At 45.9% G+C, this 19154-nt stretch overlaps 1 protein-coding gene across 1 annotated transcript in view; it reads right to left on the bottom strand.

Moving 5' to 3' along the window:
* The window catches only part of fxyd6 (FXYD domain containing ion transport regulator 6), a 36204-nt gene extending 25513 nt beyond the window's left edge, over positions 1–10691 (bottom strand). Inside the window, exons 1-6 of the mRNA XM_041174274.1 lie at positions 10595–10691; positions 8873–8926; positions 4730–4753; positions 3419–3439; positions 2370–2444; positions 2230–2266 (exon numbers count right to left, since the gene is read on the bottom strand). Coding sequence (XP_041030208.1) covers positions 2230–2266; positions 2370–2444; positions 3419–3439; positions 4730–4753; positions 8873–8926; positions 10595–10691 — 308 coding nt within the window. The remainder of the gene's footprint in view (positions 1–2229; positions 2267–2369; positions 2445–3418; positions 3440–4729; positions 4754–8872; positions 8927–10594) is intronic.
* Between the last annotated feature and the right edge of the window lie 8463 nt (positions 10692–19154).

Raw genomic sequence — 19154 nt, 5'->3', positions numbered from 1 at the left:
GATCAAGAGAAGGTAAGAATCCAGAGGGAGGGGTCCAGGTGGAGGGAGAGTGCAAGCTCCAACAACTCATCGACACCAACACCCATCTAGGACCCTCCACCCCTGCCTGTCCCTCCGTCCCCACCCCATCTTCCAATCCCAGCCCCAGCCGTGTATTCACTATACCCCCTGACCTTCCCCTCTCCGATGCTGAACGTTCAGTGCTCAGCAAAGGACTTAGTTTCGTACCCTTACGCCCTCACCTCAATGAATTTCGGGCTCGGCATGATGCTGAACTCTTCTTCCGCCGTCTTCGTCTCCGGGCTCACTTCTTTGGACAGGAGTCCTCTCCCCATTCAACGGATCCTTTTAGCCACCTCCAAAATTCTCCCTCCACCTGGACCCCTCCCTCTGGATTCTTACCTGCTCTTGATCTTAGGTCTTGAGCTCCCTCCTCCATCCCCACCCCCTTTCTGTTTCCCCCTTCCTTTTGTTTTTTTCCAATAAATTATATAGATTTTTCTTTTCCCACCTATTTCCATTATTTTTAAATATTTTTAAATCTTTTATGCTCCCCCCACCCCCACTAGAGCTATACCTTGAGTGCCCTACCATCCATTCTTAATTAGCACATTCGTTTAGATAATATCACCAACTTTAACACCTATGTGTTCTTTTGTTCTGTTCTTTGTGACATCTTTTGATGATCTGCTTCTATCACTGCTTGTTTGGCCCTACAACCATATCAACCCCCCTCCACTTCTCTCTCTCTCCCCCCGCCCCAACAAACCTTAAACCAGCTTATCTTTCAACTTCTTTCTTGGACTCACTCAAATTCTGTCGAAGGGTCATGAGGACTCGAAACGTCAACTCTTTTCTTCTCCGCCGATGCTGCCGGACCGGCTGAGTTTTTCCAGGTAATTCTGTCTTTGTAATAGTGGGATGTGTCGATATGTCTGTATGTGTCTGTTCGTGTGTGTGAGATTTAATTGAATTGGAGACAGCTAGTCTGGGTGCTTTGACCTAAGAGAGGTTAGGTTTGAAATGTTCATTAGATAAACATGGGGTTGTTTAGAAACATAGGTGTCAAAGGAACATTTGCATTTTGAAATAAACCAGACTAGACTGTTTTCAAAGGTGGGGTGAAATGTGTCACCTAGACAAGTGAAGTTTAGAAACGGTGTGTTTATTTTTCCCAAAGATTACTGGTAACTTAGTGCTATGAGAGGGTTTTATTATCAGGGAGATAAAGTCCAAATACATAGTGAAACAATGGGTATTTGCATTCAAAGAGAAAGATATGTATAAATATATGTATGTGTGTACGGGAAGGCAGTTTTAAGATCTTAGAAGTGTGTGAAAAGCCTTCAGCATCTATGCTTCAAGCTGCTGCCTTTAAGGGATTGAAGTTAAGAAAACTTGGAATTCAACTTGTTTAGGGTATCATATTTCTTTGCCTGGGTCTTTTATAATCTGTGCATCTTACTGTTGCCTTAACAAAAGTATAACTGGGAGTCAGATTGATGAGGGGATTTAGAAAATATCATAGTGGTAATTTGTAGATCTATGTATGTATTTAAAATCATTTCTCTCATTAATAAATGTTTAATCTAGTTTAAAAAAACTATAAGATTTTGTGGTCTTATTACTGCTGAATTCAAGGCACGTATCTCAAAAATTTATACAAACTGCAGAACAAGTTGTGGTAATTATTTCAAGTTTCCCTTTGGGATTTGAACAACTCAGCATTTACCATCGGCTATGCCATAACAACCACATGCAGGACTTAGTTACAATGCAGAAATAAATCAAAAGCTTTGAATAAACATATTTGACCTATTAACCTCATATCAGACCTCATTATATCTCAGGGAGAATTGTGTGTCCTTTTATTTTCTGTAACTTAATATCCCTTGTTACTCCTATGTTCAGATTGATATCAGGCAACCAATTGGCACATCACCTACAGCATTTTGGGGGAGAAAGTTCCAGATTTCCAGTACACTTACCTCCTAACATCACCCCTGAATGGCCCTGCTCTAATTTTAATGTGATGCCCCTTTTTTCTCACTCCCCCACCAGAGGGAATAGTTAATTGTGTACAGAAACAATGAAAGAGTGGTCAGCTGGTTGGTTCTGGGGACAGCATTTTGGTCGTAAGACTCCACACTGAGGCTGCCCTCTGAAGCCAAGCTTTGTCCATGATCCTTTTCTCAGCTAATGCCCTACCCGTCTGCCCTGTGGCATTACCTGGCCTTCTGATTGAAGCTACATCGACACTTCCGACCTGCAAGAAAGGACAGAATTGAGACATGGTGGCAACAAAGTGAAAGATTATACACCACAGATTTAAAACAGGATTAGTGTAAGCATCACCAGACCCTACTCACTCAAGATTAGCAGGATTCCAAGAGTAAAGAGAATGACAGCAAAGACCAAACCTCCGATTCGCAGAGTCTCGTAATCTGCAAATAAGCCAACACAAATTGTCAGGTCCATAGAAATCCAGTAAGACTGGAATAAACTTGGTGGAGGGGTTGTAGTGGTGGTGTGGAGGTGTTGTCCCTCTGTGCATAGAATCAAGCAGTACAAAAAGACCATTCTGGCCAACGTGCCTGTGCCAGCTCTCTGAACTAACCATCCAATTAGACCCACAGCCCCTGAACTTGCCCTTCAAAAAAAAAAGTGCCCTTCACCCACTTCCCTTTTGAAAGTCACTATTGAATCTGCTTCCACTGCTCTCTCAGGCAGTGAGTGTGTTAATGCATCGGGACTGTACAAAAATAAAAAAACATCTTCCCACGATTATTGGAGTGGCTTCACTCCACTACCTCAGTGTGGTACTGAGTCCCACAAGAGAGGATGGTAAGGCGTTTAACGCCTGAATTAGCTAACCTCAGCAGTGGCATGGGGTTGTACAACTGGGATTAGTGTCTTGACCCAAGAGGGATGTCAGCCGGGATTTCCATCGCTGATCAGTCCGCTGCTGCCTGCAAACATGGTGTTTTCCACTGCAGAAGCAGTCAGGGACATCACAGACACAAAAATAAAAATAGCTGGAAAAACTCAAGCAGGGCTGACAGCATCTGCAGAGAGGAACACAGTAAACGTTTCGAGTCCGTACGACTCTCCATCGGAACAGGGACATCGCAGGTTCAGCAGACCCAATTTTCTAAAACAAACTTCCACATTCAGGAATTGTGCCTTTGGGTTGGAAAGTTGCTGATATCGTTCTATTATTCAAGAAGAGAAGGAGAGAGAAACCAGATAATTACAGGCCTGCCAGTTTTACATCAGACAAGGGGAAGCTACTGAAATGCAGCATTGTTAGAGGGGCTCGGACAGAGGCAGAGAACTGGCAGCCAAGTGCAAAAAAAAAGGATAAACTAATGATTCTGGTTAAATGGAAGACTGAGAAACAATTAAGTAAGTCACTCACCGTAATAAAACTCATCTTTCTCTTCAGGTGTAGTGTGTGGGGAAAAGAATACAAATACGTCAATTCAAGTGTCTCCTGCAGCCACAACAATTCTCTCCATGACTAATATCAGATGTGATGCCCAGAACTGCTCACAGTGTCCCGGGCACAATCTAACTCTTAATTCAGGGGTAATGAGTGTCCCTTTCTGAAAGGGCATCACTAATAAACTACAAGAAAAACAAGCAAAACTATAAAGGAAACTTAACAAAAAATAAAATAACAAACCAAGCAAGGATGATACCCTCTGGTCATGGGAGCCTCAAGTGTACCACCAGGTGCCATGTGCTCCCTCACCAGGGACACCAAGGTGCAGATGTATCTGTGGAAAAGAGGCAGACAGTCGGACAGAATGACACCCCCTGGACCGCTCGCTGCTTTGTCCTGTCGATGGCCAGGTGTGGACTGACCAAGCCTTTGTATAGCTGAAGTATGATTTCTACCCTCTTGTATTCTAGTCCTCTAGATATTAAGACCAGCATTCCAATAGCCTTTTTGATTAACTTCTGTAACTATACTTGACGTTTTAATGATTTGTGTATCTGGACCCCCCAAGTCTCTTTGAACCTCCACTGCTTCTAGCTTTTATCATTCAGAACATAGAAACATCAGACTTAGGAGCAGGAATAGGCCATTCAGCCCTTCAAACCTGCACAATCATCTAATAAGATCATGGCTGATCTGGCTGTGGTCTCAGCTTCACTTTCCTGCTAATGCCCCCCCATAACCCTTGACTCCCTAGTCTATCAAAAATCTAACTCAGCCTTGAACAAAGTCAATGACCCAGCCTCCACTGCTCACTCGGGAAGAGAACTTCTCAGACTAACGACTCAGAGAAAAATTTCTTCTCATCCCCGTCTTGAAGAGTAGACCTCTTATATTTAAACTGTGTCCCCTGGTTCTAGTCTCTCCCACAGGTGGAAAAATCCACCCGGTCGATCCACCCTATCAAATCCCCTCAGGGTCTCCTATGTTTCAATAAGATTACCTCTCATTCTTCTAGACTCCAGTGGGTATTGGCCCAATCTGTTCAATGTTTCTTCATAGGATAAGCCCCTCATCCCAGGACTAAGTCAAGTCAACCTTCTCTGAACTGCCTCGATTGCAGCAGCCTAGAAAGCGGCCCATTCTTTAACAAGATATTATCTCACCCGGAGCAGATGTTTGAGATGATATTACCTTATTAAAAGGCATAATTCATCACTCAGACAAGAACATTTCTCTCACACCGCCCCCTACCAGTTGGGAGAAAAAAATTAATGGAATGCTTACCCATGTTAGTCGAATTTCCTGCAACTGGAAAGGAAAGGAATGAATTATCAATCATCAGCAACAGAATTAAACGCACATTCTGAATTTAGTTCAGCAGAATTCAATTTCAGATGGATCCCTCATAGAAACTCATAAAAACAAACAGATAATCTACAAGCATTATTCTATACAACATCCAAATTCTTACATTTGGATGGAATTAGAACCGAGTGCTTTTCAGAAGAGGTCATTATCGTGCCACATGATTCAATCTGCTGTCATTGATCTGATACAACAGAGAGACAGACAAACAGAGCTGGGCGTGTTATTATATTAGAAAAGTACAGAATACTTACGTTAGGGTCAGATCATTAGAGCTGACTGGCTATTTCCCCTGACCGGGTGAAATGTGTCACTGTACCAAGTGACTCAAAACTGAAGCGATTTAGTACCAGAGAGACAAAGAGAGGGAGAGACATGAAGCGGTGGAGGACACACACACACACACACACACACACACACACACACACACACACACACACACAGATGGAAAGAGAGAGACACATGTATGCGATATACTATATAAAATACATACAGAATACTCACATCTCAATCTGAGCACATTTCCAAAGGCAGAAGCCCAGGACTCTCGAGGGTAATTGTAGTGAGACAAAGCAGCCAAAGACCGAGAGTAACAGACAGTTGGAGATGAAAAAACATCGGCAAAAAGGAATGCAAAGACACAGAGAGAAACAGCAAGGCAGAGAGATGTACAGAAGTGTCACAATTTCCCCACAGTAAAACTACCAAATCTAGTGATCAGAATTCATATCTGGATGTTATCAAAGTCTGGGACAATGGAAAATGACATTTATTCACCAACACAGAGAAGACAAGATACTCACATCCCACGCCCCTCATTCCAACACTGATACACCCACGCCCCTCACTCCCACGCTGATACGCCCCCCTCACTCCCACGCTGATATGCCCCCTCACTCCCACGCTGAAACGCCCCCCTCACTCCCACGCTGATACGCCCCCTCACTCCCACGCTGATAAGCCCCCCTCACTCCCACGCTGATATGCCCCCTCACTCCCACGCTGATACGCCCCCCTCACTCCCACGCTGATACGCCCCCCTCACTCCCACGCTGATACGCCCCCTCACACCCACGCTGATACGCCCCCTCACTTCCCACGCAGATACGCCCCCCTCACTCCCACGCTGATACGCCCCCTCACTCCCACGCTGAAACGCCCCCCTCACTCCCACGCTGATACGCCCCCCTCACTCCCACGCTGATACGCCCCCCTCACTCCCACGCTGATACGCCCCCCCTCACTCCCACGCTGATACGCCCCCCTCACTCCCACGCTGATACGACCCCCTCACTCCCACGCTGATACGCCCCCCTCACTCCCACGCTGATACGCCCCCCTCACTCCCACGCTGATACGCCCCCCTCACTCCCACGCTGATACGCCCCCCTCACCCCCACGCTGATACGCCACCCTCACCCCCACGCTGATACGCCACCCCCACTCCCACGCTGATACGCCCCCCCCACTCCCACGCTGATACGCCCCCCTCACTCCCACGCTGATACGCCCCCCTCACTCCCACGCTGATACGCCCCGCACCCCTCGTTGTAGCACTAATACACCCTGCAACCCTCGCTGTAACACTGATAGACCCCGGACCCCTCACTGTAACACTGATAGACCCCGGACCCCTCACTGTAACACTGATAGAGTGAGGGGTGCATCCGTGTTAGAGTGAGGGGGCAGCCGTATATCAGTGTTACATGGGGAGGTATGGGGTGTATTAGTGTTACAGTGAGGGGTCCGGGGTGTATCAATGTTACAGTGAGGGGTGCATGTCTCACTGTAACACTGATAAACCCCGGACCTCTCACCGTAACACTGATACACCCGACAACCCTCACCGTAACACTGATACACCCCACAACCCTCACTGTAACATTGATACACGGGTGCCCCCTCACTCTAACACTGATCCACCCCTCACTCTAACACCGATCCACCCCTCACTCTAACACCTCGCATTTCTCGCGGTAACACTAATACACCCCTCGCTGTAACACAGATACACCCCACACTGTAACACCCCGCATTCCCCATTGTAGGACTGATACACCCCTCACCCCGCGCTCTAACACTGAGACAACCCCGCGCTCTAACACTGAGACAACCCCGCGCTCTAACACTGAGACAACCCCGCGCTCTAACACTGAGACAACCCCGCGCTCTAACACTGAGACAACCCCGCGCTCTAACACTGAGACAACCCCGCGCTCTAACACTGAGACAACCCCGCGCTCTAACACTGAGACAACCCCGCGCTCTAACACTGAGACAACCCCGCGCTCTAACACTGAGACAACCCCGCGCTCTAACACTGAGACAACCCCGCGCTCTAACACTGAGACAACCCCGCGCTCTAACACTGAGACAACCCCGCGCTCTAACACTGAGACAACCCCGCGCTCTAACACTGAGACAACCCCGCGCTCTAACACTGAGACAACCCCGCGCTCTAACACTGAGACAACCCCGCGCTCTAACACTGAGACAACCCCGCGCTCTAACACTGAGACAACCCCGCGCTCTAACACTGAGACAACCCCGCGCTCTAACACTGAGACAACCCCGCGCTCTAACACTGAGACAACCCCGCGCTCTAACACTGAGACAACCCCGCGCTCTAACACTGAGACAACCCCGCGCTCTAACACTGAGACAACCCCGCGCTCTAACACTGGGACACCCCGCACTGTAACACTGATACACCCCGCACTGTAACACTGGGACATCCCGCACTGTAACACTGATACACCCCGCACTGTAACACTGATACACCCCGCACTGTAACACTGATACATCCCGCACTGTAACACTGATACATCCCGCACTGTAACACTGATATACCCCTCACTGTAACACTGATATACCCCTCACTGTAACATTGATACATCCCTCACTCCTCACTGTAGGACTGATACACCCCACACTGTAACACTCCGCATTCCTCACTGTAACACTGATATACCCCTCACTATAACATTGATACATCCCTCACTCCTCACTGTCGGACTGATACGCCCCACACTGTAACACCCCATATTTCTCGCTGCACCGCTCAGACACCCCTCCCTGCACCGCTCAGACACCCCTCCCTGCACCGCTCAGACACCCCTCCCTGCACCGCTCAGACACCCCTCCCTGCACCGCTCAGACACCCCTCCCTGCACCGCTCAGACACCCCTCCCTGCACCGCTCAGACACCCCTCCCTGCACCGCTGATACACACCTCCCTGCACCGCTGATACACACCTCCCTGCACCGCTGATACACGCCTCCCTGCACCGCTGATACATGCCTCCCTGCACCGCTGATACACGCCTCCCTGCACCGCTGATACACGCCTCCCTGCACCGCTGATACACGCCTCCCTGCACCGCTGATACACGCCTCCCTGCACCGCTGATTCACGCCTCCCTGCACCGCTGATTCACGCCTCCCTGCACCGCTGATACACACCTCCCTGCACCGCTGATACACACCTCCCTGCACTCCTCACTGTAACACTGATACACCTCACACCCCTCACTGTAGCACTGATACACCCTCACTGTAACACTGTTACACCCCGCACCCCTCACTGTAACACTGATACACCCCGCACCCCTCACTGTAACACTGATACACCCCGCACCCCTCACTGTAACACTGATACACCCCGCACCCCTCACTGTAACACTGATACACCCCGCACCCCTCTCTGTAACACTGATACACCCGCACTGTAACACTTATACAACCCGCACCCCTCACTGTAGCACTGATCCAGAGAAGAGTTTGAGTGCCCAACTTCTGATCTGAATGTGACAGTTAAGTTTATAAGGGCTGCCGTATCGTAATTTTGTGGAATGAAGCTTGAACAGTAATCATGGAGGTTTCAGCGTGTGTGAGGGGATCTGTCAGTGTTCATGTGCTCAGAGACCACATGCCTGGAGATTTGTTTTTCACACATGGGAACCCGATCTGGTGATGACAGGACAAGAGCTGCCAGTCCTCCCACCAATAACAAATTGGACTGGAGATTTCCCAGCTTGCAGTTACCTTGGGTATGTCACTTACCAGCCAGATGAACAAGCCCACAGCACAGAACAAACATGCACGCTTCCATGGTGTCTGGAAAATAAATAAAACAGGGAAGTAGAATTTCTAGCACAGGTAACCTTGCCTCAACTGAGTTGCAGGCCGAGCCTGGAGAGTTCTGATTGTTTTTGGTTGCTTTAACCCAGTTGGCACCCAGAAAGGACAAAAGTGATTTGAAACACCACAGTAAACTATCTGTCTGCATTACTGGGGAACTTAGACAGCAGCTTAGATCTATAGTTACTGTTAATGGGCAGATTGGTTCAATATATCTCATCCTACACAAATCCAATTCTCCAAGAATTATTCTGCAGTTTTCAGGAATCGAAGATTAAGTTTCAGTACCTGCTACAAGCAAAACCCCGGAAATAAATCATAATTAGCATGATGAAAAAAATGTGTATTTTTTAAATATTACTTTTGATTTATTTGTCGCAAGCATATGAAATGGGGAAATAGGGTTGGCTTGACGGTCAAGAAATCATCCAATCAGATAATGAAGAGTCTATTTGTGTTCTGATTGGTTGTGGAAGGCTGATGTTGGGTATTTTGGGTGATAAATAGCTGACGACTGAGGGGGTGGCTCAGTGTATAAAAGCATCAACAGTGATACCAGTAGCTTTAGACATGAAGCCTTCAGTCTCGATCTCCAGGCTGCTAGTTGAGGGTCCTGCAATGACCAACTTGAAGGAGCGTTCAGCTCCTGGTCACCAAGTCCCACAGGAAAGCGGCCATTGTGTTGGAAGATGGGACTGAGTTTGGGAGTAACACCCAACATAGTCAGATGGTCAGGAGGGCTGTCGAAACTCATTATCTGGGTGAAAGAATGACTTCTGTTAGGGCAGGTACCAGACAGCAGCTGATGTCCATGGAACTGTCTGGCAGTAATGAGTCAGCACCCTCTGGAGAGGAGAAAGCACTGGAAGATCACAAACAAAAGCTATCCCATATTCTAGGCTGACACTTCTGTGAAGTACTGAGGGGACCCTTATTGAACAGTCAAGGATCCCATCTTGTAGATTGGACCTTAATCTGAAGCCTCTTCTACCTACTCTGCGTTTGAAGAGTTATGAGATGGTTTTGGCCAAACTTTTTCCATCAAAAACAGATAATCTAGGTCATTGAGGACATAAGAAATAGGAGTAAGCCATCTGCTCCCTCCATTATTCAGTAAGACCATGGCTAATCTTCTACCTCAATTTCAATTTTCCCCTCAATACCCATATCCCTTGACTCGACTGCTCATGATCGCCTGCTTTACACTATTGCACAAAGAAAGATCTATCCCTCGAGTGCAGGGCTTTTTATTTTCTTTATTTTTTCATGGGATGTGGGCATCACTGGCAAGGCCAGCATTTGTTGCCCATCCCTAACTGCTCTAGAGCTGAGTGGCTGAATGTCAGTAAGGGAGGTGCTACATCGTTATAGGTACTATCCTTCGGATGAGATACTAAACCATGGCCCGCTATCTGATTGTTCAGTTAGATATTAAAAAGATTCCATGGTGCAATTGGAAGAGATGGTGAGATTTCTTTGCCAATATCCCTTCCTCAATCAACACGAGAACTAGATTAATTGTTCAATCATTTCATTTACAGAGCTCATTTGTCTGCATGACAACGACTACTTTTCCAAGTATTTTTCCAAGGAGACATATGAAGACACTATTACAGGTGCAAGCCTCTTAATCTTATGTTTCACTTGAGGCATTGAAACAAAATGGTTTCTTATCTGTGCCAAGCTCATTTTTCTTCCAATGCAGACCAAGGTTTGGAGACACTTGGCTGCCAATGGCCATTGTCCATTCTAGTGGGTAGTGGAGAGTTCACTGTATTCGAAGAGGGAGGAATATTCTCTTCAGAAAGCAATGCCAGAATCCTTAAGTCTCCCACATGTCAGAGCCAGAGGAGATTCTTGCTTCCATCAGCCTATGAATTGGAAAGTCATATCGTAGGCAGATTTATGAATGTACATATGAAAATATGAAACAGGAGAAGTAGGCCATTTAGCCTTTCGAGCCTGTTCCACCATTCAAGATCATGACTGATATGTTTCCATTTCCAATCCCACATTCCCATCTACCCCTGATAATTTTTGATTCCCTTGCCCAACAAGAATCTATCTACCTCCACCTTAAAGCCATTCAATGACCCCGCCCCCACCGCTTTCTGAGGCAGAGTGTGCAAAAGTTGCACAACCCTCAGAAAAAAATTCTCCTCATCTCTGCCCTAAAAGGGGGACCCCTAATTTTAAAACTGCACCCCCTCGTTCTGGACTCCCTTACAAGAGGAAACAACATTTCCACGTCCATCTTGTCAAACCGCATATCCCAGCCGCTGTTCGCAATGGGGAGGATACAGACTGTTCCCAACCAGCCCGTGCTTGCAACATTCAAAACACAGTGTCCAACATTAGATGTGATTCCGCGATTGGACAACAGTTACTAAATAATCCTCAGTGTGGTAAGAATTACGCTGACAACCAATTAAACATTGTCAGTTGGACTCACAATGTGGCACATTTACGTGTAGCGGAAGCTGCATATATTGATACACGGGGCCCTGATCTTCGCAGACAGAAAGAACATGTACACACATTTCATCTGTTTCAGCTAAACAAAGTAAGCGACAGCCATTTGCTGACTCATTCCTCAGGGCAAGGTCTTGACCATTCAGGGTCAAGCTGCCTAGTTTAAATTTCAAACAATGCTTGGCAGTTAACTGTCAATCACCATCAGTGGTGCATTCTCCATGGCAATGCTACTTGCCAACCAGCAGTCTCTTCACATTTGGTACAAATTGTTGTTTTCCCCTCATATTGGTAATCTTGCCAGTGAGCTAATGAGTACAAGAGGGAAAAGCTTCGACATGTCTCTTTTTTCAGCAATACTCAAGAAATGTTACAAAAACAGAATCACCTGGAAAAACTCAGCAGGTCTGGCAGCATCGGCGGAGAAGAAAAGAGTTGACGTTTCGAGTCCTCATGATCCTTCAACAGTTCTGTTAAAGGGTCATGAAGACTCAAAACGTCAACTCTTTTCTTCTCCGCCGATGCTGCCAGACCTGCTGAGTTTTTCCAGGTAATTCTGTTTTTGTTTTGGATTTCCAGCATCCGCAGTTTTTTTGTTTTTATCAAGAAATGTTACGTTCTTCTCCTCTTCAATGTAAACTTATCATATACAAAGACTGGTGAAACAATAATGTGGGTTCTTAATTTGAAGATAAGACTATATAGAGATAGTATTAACTGGCAGGGCAAATATGGCACATGTGAACTCTACTCCTACTACTTGCAAACTGCTCACAAGTCATGGGAGTAATACATAATATCCTGTCGAGTTGATAATGATTGACATTAGTTTAAGAAATGCTCCCTTTAGGATACATGTGCCTGATATCATAACATCCTCCTTTTTTCTAAAAGTTTTCCTTTAAAGAATCAAACTATGTACATGACATCAAAGAAAATAACATTGCGTCTGAATGAACTCGAACACAGAGCAATAAATTTACAAATCTCTGACATGTATCACCGGTTTGCTTATCCATCCAACTATAGTTATGGTGATCTTTGCTGGAGGCAGCTGTGCCTTTTCAGAATGCAAGTTAGGGACGCTTCATTTGTGCTGCGTCTTCTACCCATGTTCTAGTTGCAACAGGACTGTTTGGTGTTTCTGGTTGTGGTATTGTTCAGGTCTGGCAGCTATCTTGTTGCGCTGTCATGCCGTTTGTGGTCTTCTTACTTGATATGATTATGGTTCTGGACAAATGCTGCCAATTTCTGTTGGATTCCAGGTGCCATCCATTTGGGTGTTGGACTTGAACTTTCCGTCCGATGTTCAGATTGGGTCATTTTTATTTATTCATTCATGGGATGTGAGCATCGCTGGCTGGGCCAGCATTTATTGCCCATTCCTAATTGCCCTTGAGAAGGTGGTGGTGAGCTGCCTTCTTGAACCGCTGCAGTCCATGTGGTGTAGGTACACCCACAGTGCTGTTAGGGAGGGAGTTCCAGGATTTTGACGCAGCAACAGTGAAGGAATGGCTATATATTTCCAAGTCAGGATAGTGAGTGATTTGGAGGGGAACTTCCAGGCTGTGGTGTTCCCATCTTTCTGCTGCCCTTGTCCTTCTAGATGGTAGTGGTTGTGGGTTTGGAAGGCACTGCCTAAGGAGCCTTGGTGAAAAACTGCAGTGCATCTTGTAGATGGTACACATAGCTGCTACTGTGTGTCGGTGGCGAAGGGAGTGAATGTTTGTGGATGTGGTGCCAATCAAGCAGGCTGCTTTGTCCTAGATAGTGTCAAAAATTCTTGAGTGTTGTGGGAACTGCACTCATCCAGGCAAGTAGAGAGTATTCCATCACACTCCTGACTTGTGCCTTGTAGATGGTGGACAGGCTTTGGGGAGTCAGGAGGCGAGTTACTCGTCGTAGGATCCCTAGCCTTTGACCTCCTCTTGCAGCCACAGTATTTATATGGCTAATCCAATTCAGTTTCTGGTCAGTGGTAACACTGTGGGTGTAATTACACCACATGCAGCAGTTCAAGAAGGCAGCTCACCACCACATTCTCAAGGGCAATTAGGGATAGGCAATAAATGCTGGCCCAGCCAGCGAAGCCCACATCACGTAAATGAATAGAAAAAAAATGTTACCCCCTACACCCTGAGCTTTTATTTTCCACAATAACCTTTGATGTGGCACCTTATCAAATACCTTCTGGAAATATAATCCACAGCACATTACTTCTTCAAAGAACTCTAATAAATTGGTTAAACATGATTTCCCTTTCACAAAACCAGGTCTTTTAAAAAATTCAATGGATGCCTTTTATTGCTGATCCCTATCGCTGTGGTTCTGGAGTCACATGTAGGCCAGACCAGTAAGGACAGCAGATTTGCTTCCCTAAAGGACATTAGGGAACGAAATGGATTTTTGGAGCAATCAGCAATGGTTTCATGGTCATCCAGATTTTTTTTATTGAATTCAAGTTTCACCATGGTGGGATTTGAACCCAGGTCCCCAGAGCATTACTCTAGATCTCTCAAATACTAGTCCAGTGACAACACCACCATGCCACCGCCTCTGGCTGAATACCTTGAATTTTTCCAAGTGCCCTGCTATAACGTCTTTAATAATAGCTTCTAACATTTTCCATATGACAGATGTTAAGCCAGCTGGCCTGTACTTTCTTGCTTTCTGTCTCCCTTTATGAATAAAAGGAGTTACATTCACTATTTTCCAATCTAATGGAACCTTCCCCAAATCTAGGGAAATTTGGAAAATTAAGACCAATGCACCAAGTAACTCACTAGCCACTACTTTTAAGTCCCTAGGATAAAATCCATCAGGACCCAGGGATTTGTCAGCCCGCAGCTCCAATGATTTGCTCAGTACCACTTCCCTGGTAATTGTAATTTTCTTGAGTTCTTCCCTCCTTTCCATTTCCTGATTTACAATTATTTCTCAGATGTCATTGGTATCCTGTCCAGTGAAGACCGATGCAAAATACCTTATCAATTCATCTTCCATCTCCTTATTTTCTATTATTAATTCCCCAGACTCACTTCTTATAGGACTAACACTCACTTTATTAACTCTTTTCAGATTTAAAAATCTACAGAAGCCCTTACCATCCGTTGTTTTTTATATTCTGTCCAATCTTCTGACCTGCTACCCATCTTCATGCAGTTATATGCTTTTTCTTTAAATCTGAGACTATCTTTAAATTTTTAGTTAACCACAGATATGGGTCCTCCCCTTGGAATTTTCCTTTCTCATTGGAATGTATCTATTCTGTGTATTCTGAAATATCCCCTGCAATGTCTGTCACTGCATCTCTATTGACCTATCCCTTAAGTAAGAGTGGCTTGGTAGCTCTATTACTGACCGAGCTGGCTGAGTCCTAAAGGACATAGCTGCTAGGCTGGGTCTGCGGCAGGTGGTGAGGGAACCAAGAGGGAAAAACATACTTGACCTCATCCTCACCAACCTGCTTGCCGCAGATGCATCTGTCCATGACAGTAGCAGTAGGAGTGACCACCTCACAGTTCTTGTGGGGACAAAGTCCTGGCTTCACATTGAGGATAATCTCCATCATGTTGTGTGGCACTTCGAACAGATCTAGCAACTCAAGACTGAGCAACTATGAGGCGCTGTGGGGCTTCAGAACAGCAGAATTGTACTCTAACACAATCTGTAACCTCATGGCCAGGCATATCCCCCACTCTACCATTACCATCATGCTAGAGGGTCTACCTTGGTTCAATGAAGACTGCAGGAGAGCATGCTAGGAGCAGCACCAGGCATACCTAAAAATGAGGTGTTAACCTGGTGAAGCTATGACACAGGACTACTTGTACCAAACAGCGCAAGCAGAAAGTGATAGACAGAGCTATGCAATTTTACAACCAACGGATCAGATCTAAGCTCTGTAGTCCTGCCATGTCCAGTCGTGAATGGTGGTGAACAGTTAAACAAATCACTGGAGGAGGCAGCTCCACAAATATCCCCATCCTCAATGATGGGTGAGCCCAGCACGTCAGTGCAAAAGATGAGGCTGAAGCATTTGCAACGATCTTCAGCCAGAAGTGCCGAGTGGATGATCCATCTCGGCCTCCTCCACAAGTCTCCAGCATCACAGATGTCAGTCTTCAGCCAATTCGATTCACTCCACATGATATCAAGAAATGGCTGAAGGCACTGGATACTGTAAAGGTTATGGGCCCTAACAATATTCCGGCAATAATACTAAAGATTTGCGCTCCAGAACTTGCCACGCCACTAGCCAAGCTGTTCCAGTACAGCTACAACAGTGCCATCTACCCAGCTATGTGGAAAATTGCCCAGGTATGTCCTGTACACAAAAAGCAGGACAAATCCAACCTGGCCAATTACCGCCCCATCAGTCTACTCTCTATCATCAGTAAAGTGATGGAAAGGGTTATCAACAGTGCTATCAAGCAGCACTTGCTTAGCAATAACCTGCTCACTGATGCTCAGTTTGGATTCCGCCAGGGTCACTTAGCTCCTGACCTCATCACAGCCTTGGTTCAAACATGGACAAATTGAGCTGAACTCCGGAGGTGAGGTGAGAGTGACTGCCCTTGACATCAAGGCAGCATTTGACCAAGTGTGGCATCAAGGAGCCCTAGCAAAACTGGAGTCAATGAGAATCAGGAGGAAAACTCTCTGCTGGTTGGAATCATACCTAGCACAAAGGAAGATGGTTGTGGTTGTTGGAGGTCAGTCATCTCAGCTCCAGGACATCACTGCAGGAGTTCCTCAGGGTAGTGTCCTAGGCCCAACTATCTTCAGCTGCTTCATCAATGACTTTCCTTCTATCATTAGGTCAGAAGTGGGGATGTTCGCTGATGATTGCACAATGTTCTGCACCATTTGCGACTCCTCAGATACTGAAGCAGTCCATGTCCAAATGCAGCAAGATCCGGACAATATCCAGGCTTGGGCTGAGAAGTGGCAAGTAACATTCGCGCCAAACAAGTGTCAGGCAATGACCATCTCCAACAAGAAAGAATCTAACCCCTTTAATCTTCAATGGCATTACCATTGCTGAATATCCCATTATCAACATCCTAGGGGTTACCATTGTTCAGAAATTGAACTGGACTAGCCATATACATACTGTGACTACAAGAGCAGGTCAGAGGCTAGGAACCCTGCGGCGAGTAACTCACTGCCTGATTCCCCAAAGTCTGTTCGCCATCTACAAGTCAGGAGTGCGATGGAATACTCTCCACTTGCCCTGGATGAGTGCAGCTCCAACAACACTCAAGAAGCTTGACACCATCCAGGACAAAGCAATCCGCTTGGTTACCACCCCATCCATAAATATTCACTCCCTCCACCACCAATAACAGCAGTGTGTACCATCTACAAGATGCACTGCAGAGAATCCCCAAGGCTTCTTAGGCAGCACCGTCCAAACCCACTACCGACTAGAAGGACAAGAACACCACAACCTGGAAGTTCCCTTTCAAGTCACTCACCATCCTGACTTGGAAATATATCACCATTCCTTCACTGTCGCTGGGTCAACATCCTGGAACACCCTCCCTAACAGCACTGTGGGTATACTTGCACCACATGGACTGCAGCAGTTCAAGAAGGCAGCTCACCACCACCTCCTCAAGGGCAACTAAGGATAGGCAATAAATGCTTTCTTAGCCAGTGAAGCCCACATCCTGTGAATGAATGAAAAAATGCATTTCATGTCATAGCAACTTGGATCTTTAAAGTCTCTCTAAATTTTAGGATGAAGGGAAAGACAGGAAATTAGGAACATGAGAAGGCCTTTCAGCCCTTCAATTAGATTATGGCTGGCATGCATCTTAACTTCATCTGCCCACTTTGGTTCTGTAACCTTCAATTCCTTGCATAACAAAGACCTATCAATCTCACCCCCAACCTCAGAGTTCTTTTTGTGGGGACAGAGTTCCAGGTTTCCACTTCCTTATGTGCAGTACGATTTCCTGACATCACCCTTGAATGGCCTGGCTCCAATTTTAGGGTTATACCCCCTTGTTCTGAACTCCATCCCCAACCTCACCCAACTCCTCCAAACCGCCACCAGAAACTATAATTTAAAAAGCCTCAATTCGATCACCCCTTAAATCTTCTATGGGAGTGTTTGATAGGGACAGTGTAGAGGGAGCTTTGCTCTGCACCTAACTTGTGTTTTACCTGCCCTGGGAGTGTTTGATGGGATATCGCAGAGAGGGGTTAGAGGTTAAATATCAAATTGGATATCTTGTTCATAACCCAAAATAGGACCTCAAGTTGAGGACATCACTGGAATTGGTCAATTAAAGATATACATCAGCATAATTCCTTGTATTGTGCTTTCTCTTAATGTTTGACAAAATATTCTTTTCTAGAATGATCTGGGTGCAATTTTTTTTGCATTTGCAAGAGGACATTTCAAATTACAGAGGAGATGCATCAAGGACACAGCAGAAAATTACAGAGAGGATCAGTTTGTGTACATGAAAAGGCCGATTAGGCTGGGAGACCATTGTATCTTCACTTGACTGAGCTCAAAGTACTGAATTAGAATGCCACGATTCATGAGTGATGGAATAGTCTCCTCAACTATTTCAAAGGAGCTATCAATTTTTTTAAATAAGAAAAATGATTTGGCTTTCTGCCCAAACTCAAGTCAATGATAAAGCTGCTTCAGTTCAGTGCCTTCATTATTAACAGTCTTCACCTGCGGCATATGAACAGAGCACTATCCCTCTAGGATTGTCCTAGAATCTCCATGTAATGTAGATTACAGGACACACCCATGAGAAAAATTTTTTCTTTGAAAATTTCTTTGTTGTTAATACAAATAGTGGAGAAAAGGATGTTTGCCAAGATTCAAAAAAATCACCAGTACCATCTACAAGATGCAACGTAGCAACTCACCAAGGCTCCTTCAACAACACCTTCCAAACCTGTGACCTCTACCACCTTAAGGGCAGCAGACGTAGGAACACCAGCACCTGGAAGTTCCCATCCAAGTCACTCATCATCCTGACTTGGAAACATATCGCCGTTCCTTCACTGTCGCTGGGTCAAAATCCTGGAACTCCCTCCCTAACAGCACTGTGGCTGTACCTCCACCACATAGGCTGCAGCGGCTCAAGAAGGCAGCTCACCGCCACCTTTCCAAGGGCAACTAGGGATTGGGAACATATGCTGGCCCAGCCAGCGAAGCCCACATCCTGTGAGCAAATACAAAAGAGTTGAGTAACAAAAGAGCCTGCCTGCTCCCCAATTGGCATGAGATGGACATATTGAACAACCAATGGTGGGAGTGTGGGGGCGGGGAGTTTGGAGATGGGCAGTCACGTGATGAAACCTCCAGAAATACATCCAGAGTTGGCAACCCTATTAATCTTTTACTAGTCCTTAAGAATCTATTATATTAAAGACTAATATCTGACACTGGAATCCTCCAAGAAGCCATCTCCCTCCACTGCTGTCTTAGTTGGTAAATATATTTGCCAATCAAACAGCTGGAGTGTGCAATTTTCATCGCTCCACCATTGGCGGCCGTGCCTTTAGCAGCTTGGGCACTAGGCTCTGGAATTTCCTCCTCAAACCTTTCCATCTCTTTCCTCCTTTAAGATGCTCCTTAAAACCTACCTCTTTGACCAAGCTTTTGGTCAGCTGTCCTTCTATCTCATGTGGCTCTGTGGCAGATTTTCTCCATACTCCTGTGAGGTGACTTGGGTACATGTCACTATGTTGCATA

Source organism: Carcharodon carcharias, chromosome 25 (assembly GCF_017639515.1).
Source record: "Carcharodon carcharias isolate sCarCar2 chromosome 25, sCarCar2.pri, whole genome shotgun sequence".
Classification (NCBI taxonomy): Eukaryota; Metazoa; Chordata; class Chondrichthyes; order Lamniformes; family Lamnidae; genus Carcharodon; species Carcharodon carcharias.
Note: the sequence above shows the minus strand (reverse complement) of the source record. Positions and strands in the feature narration are given on the sequence as shown.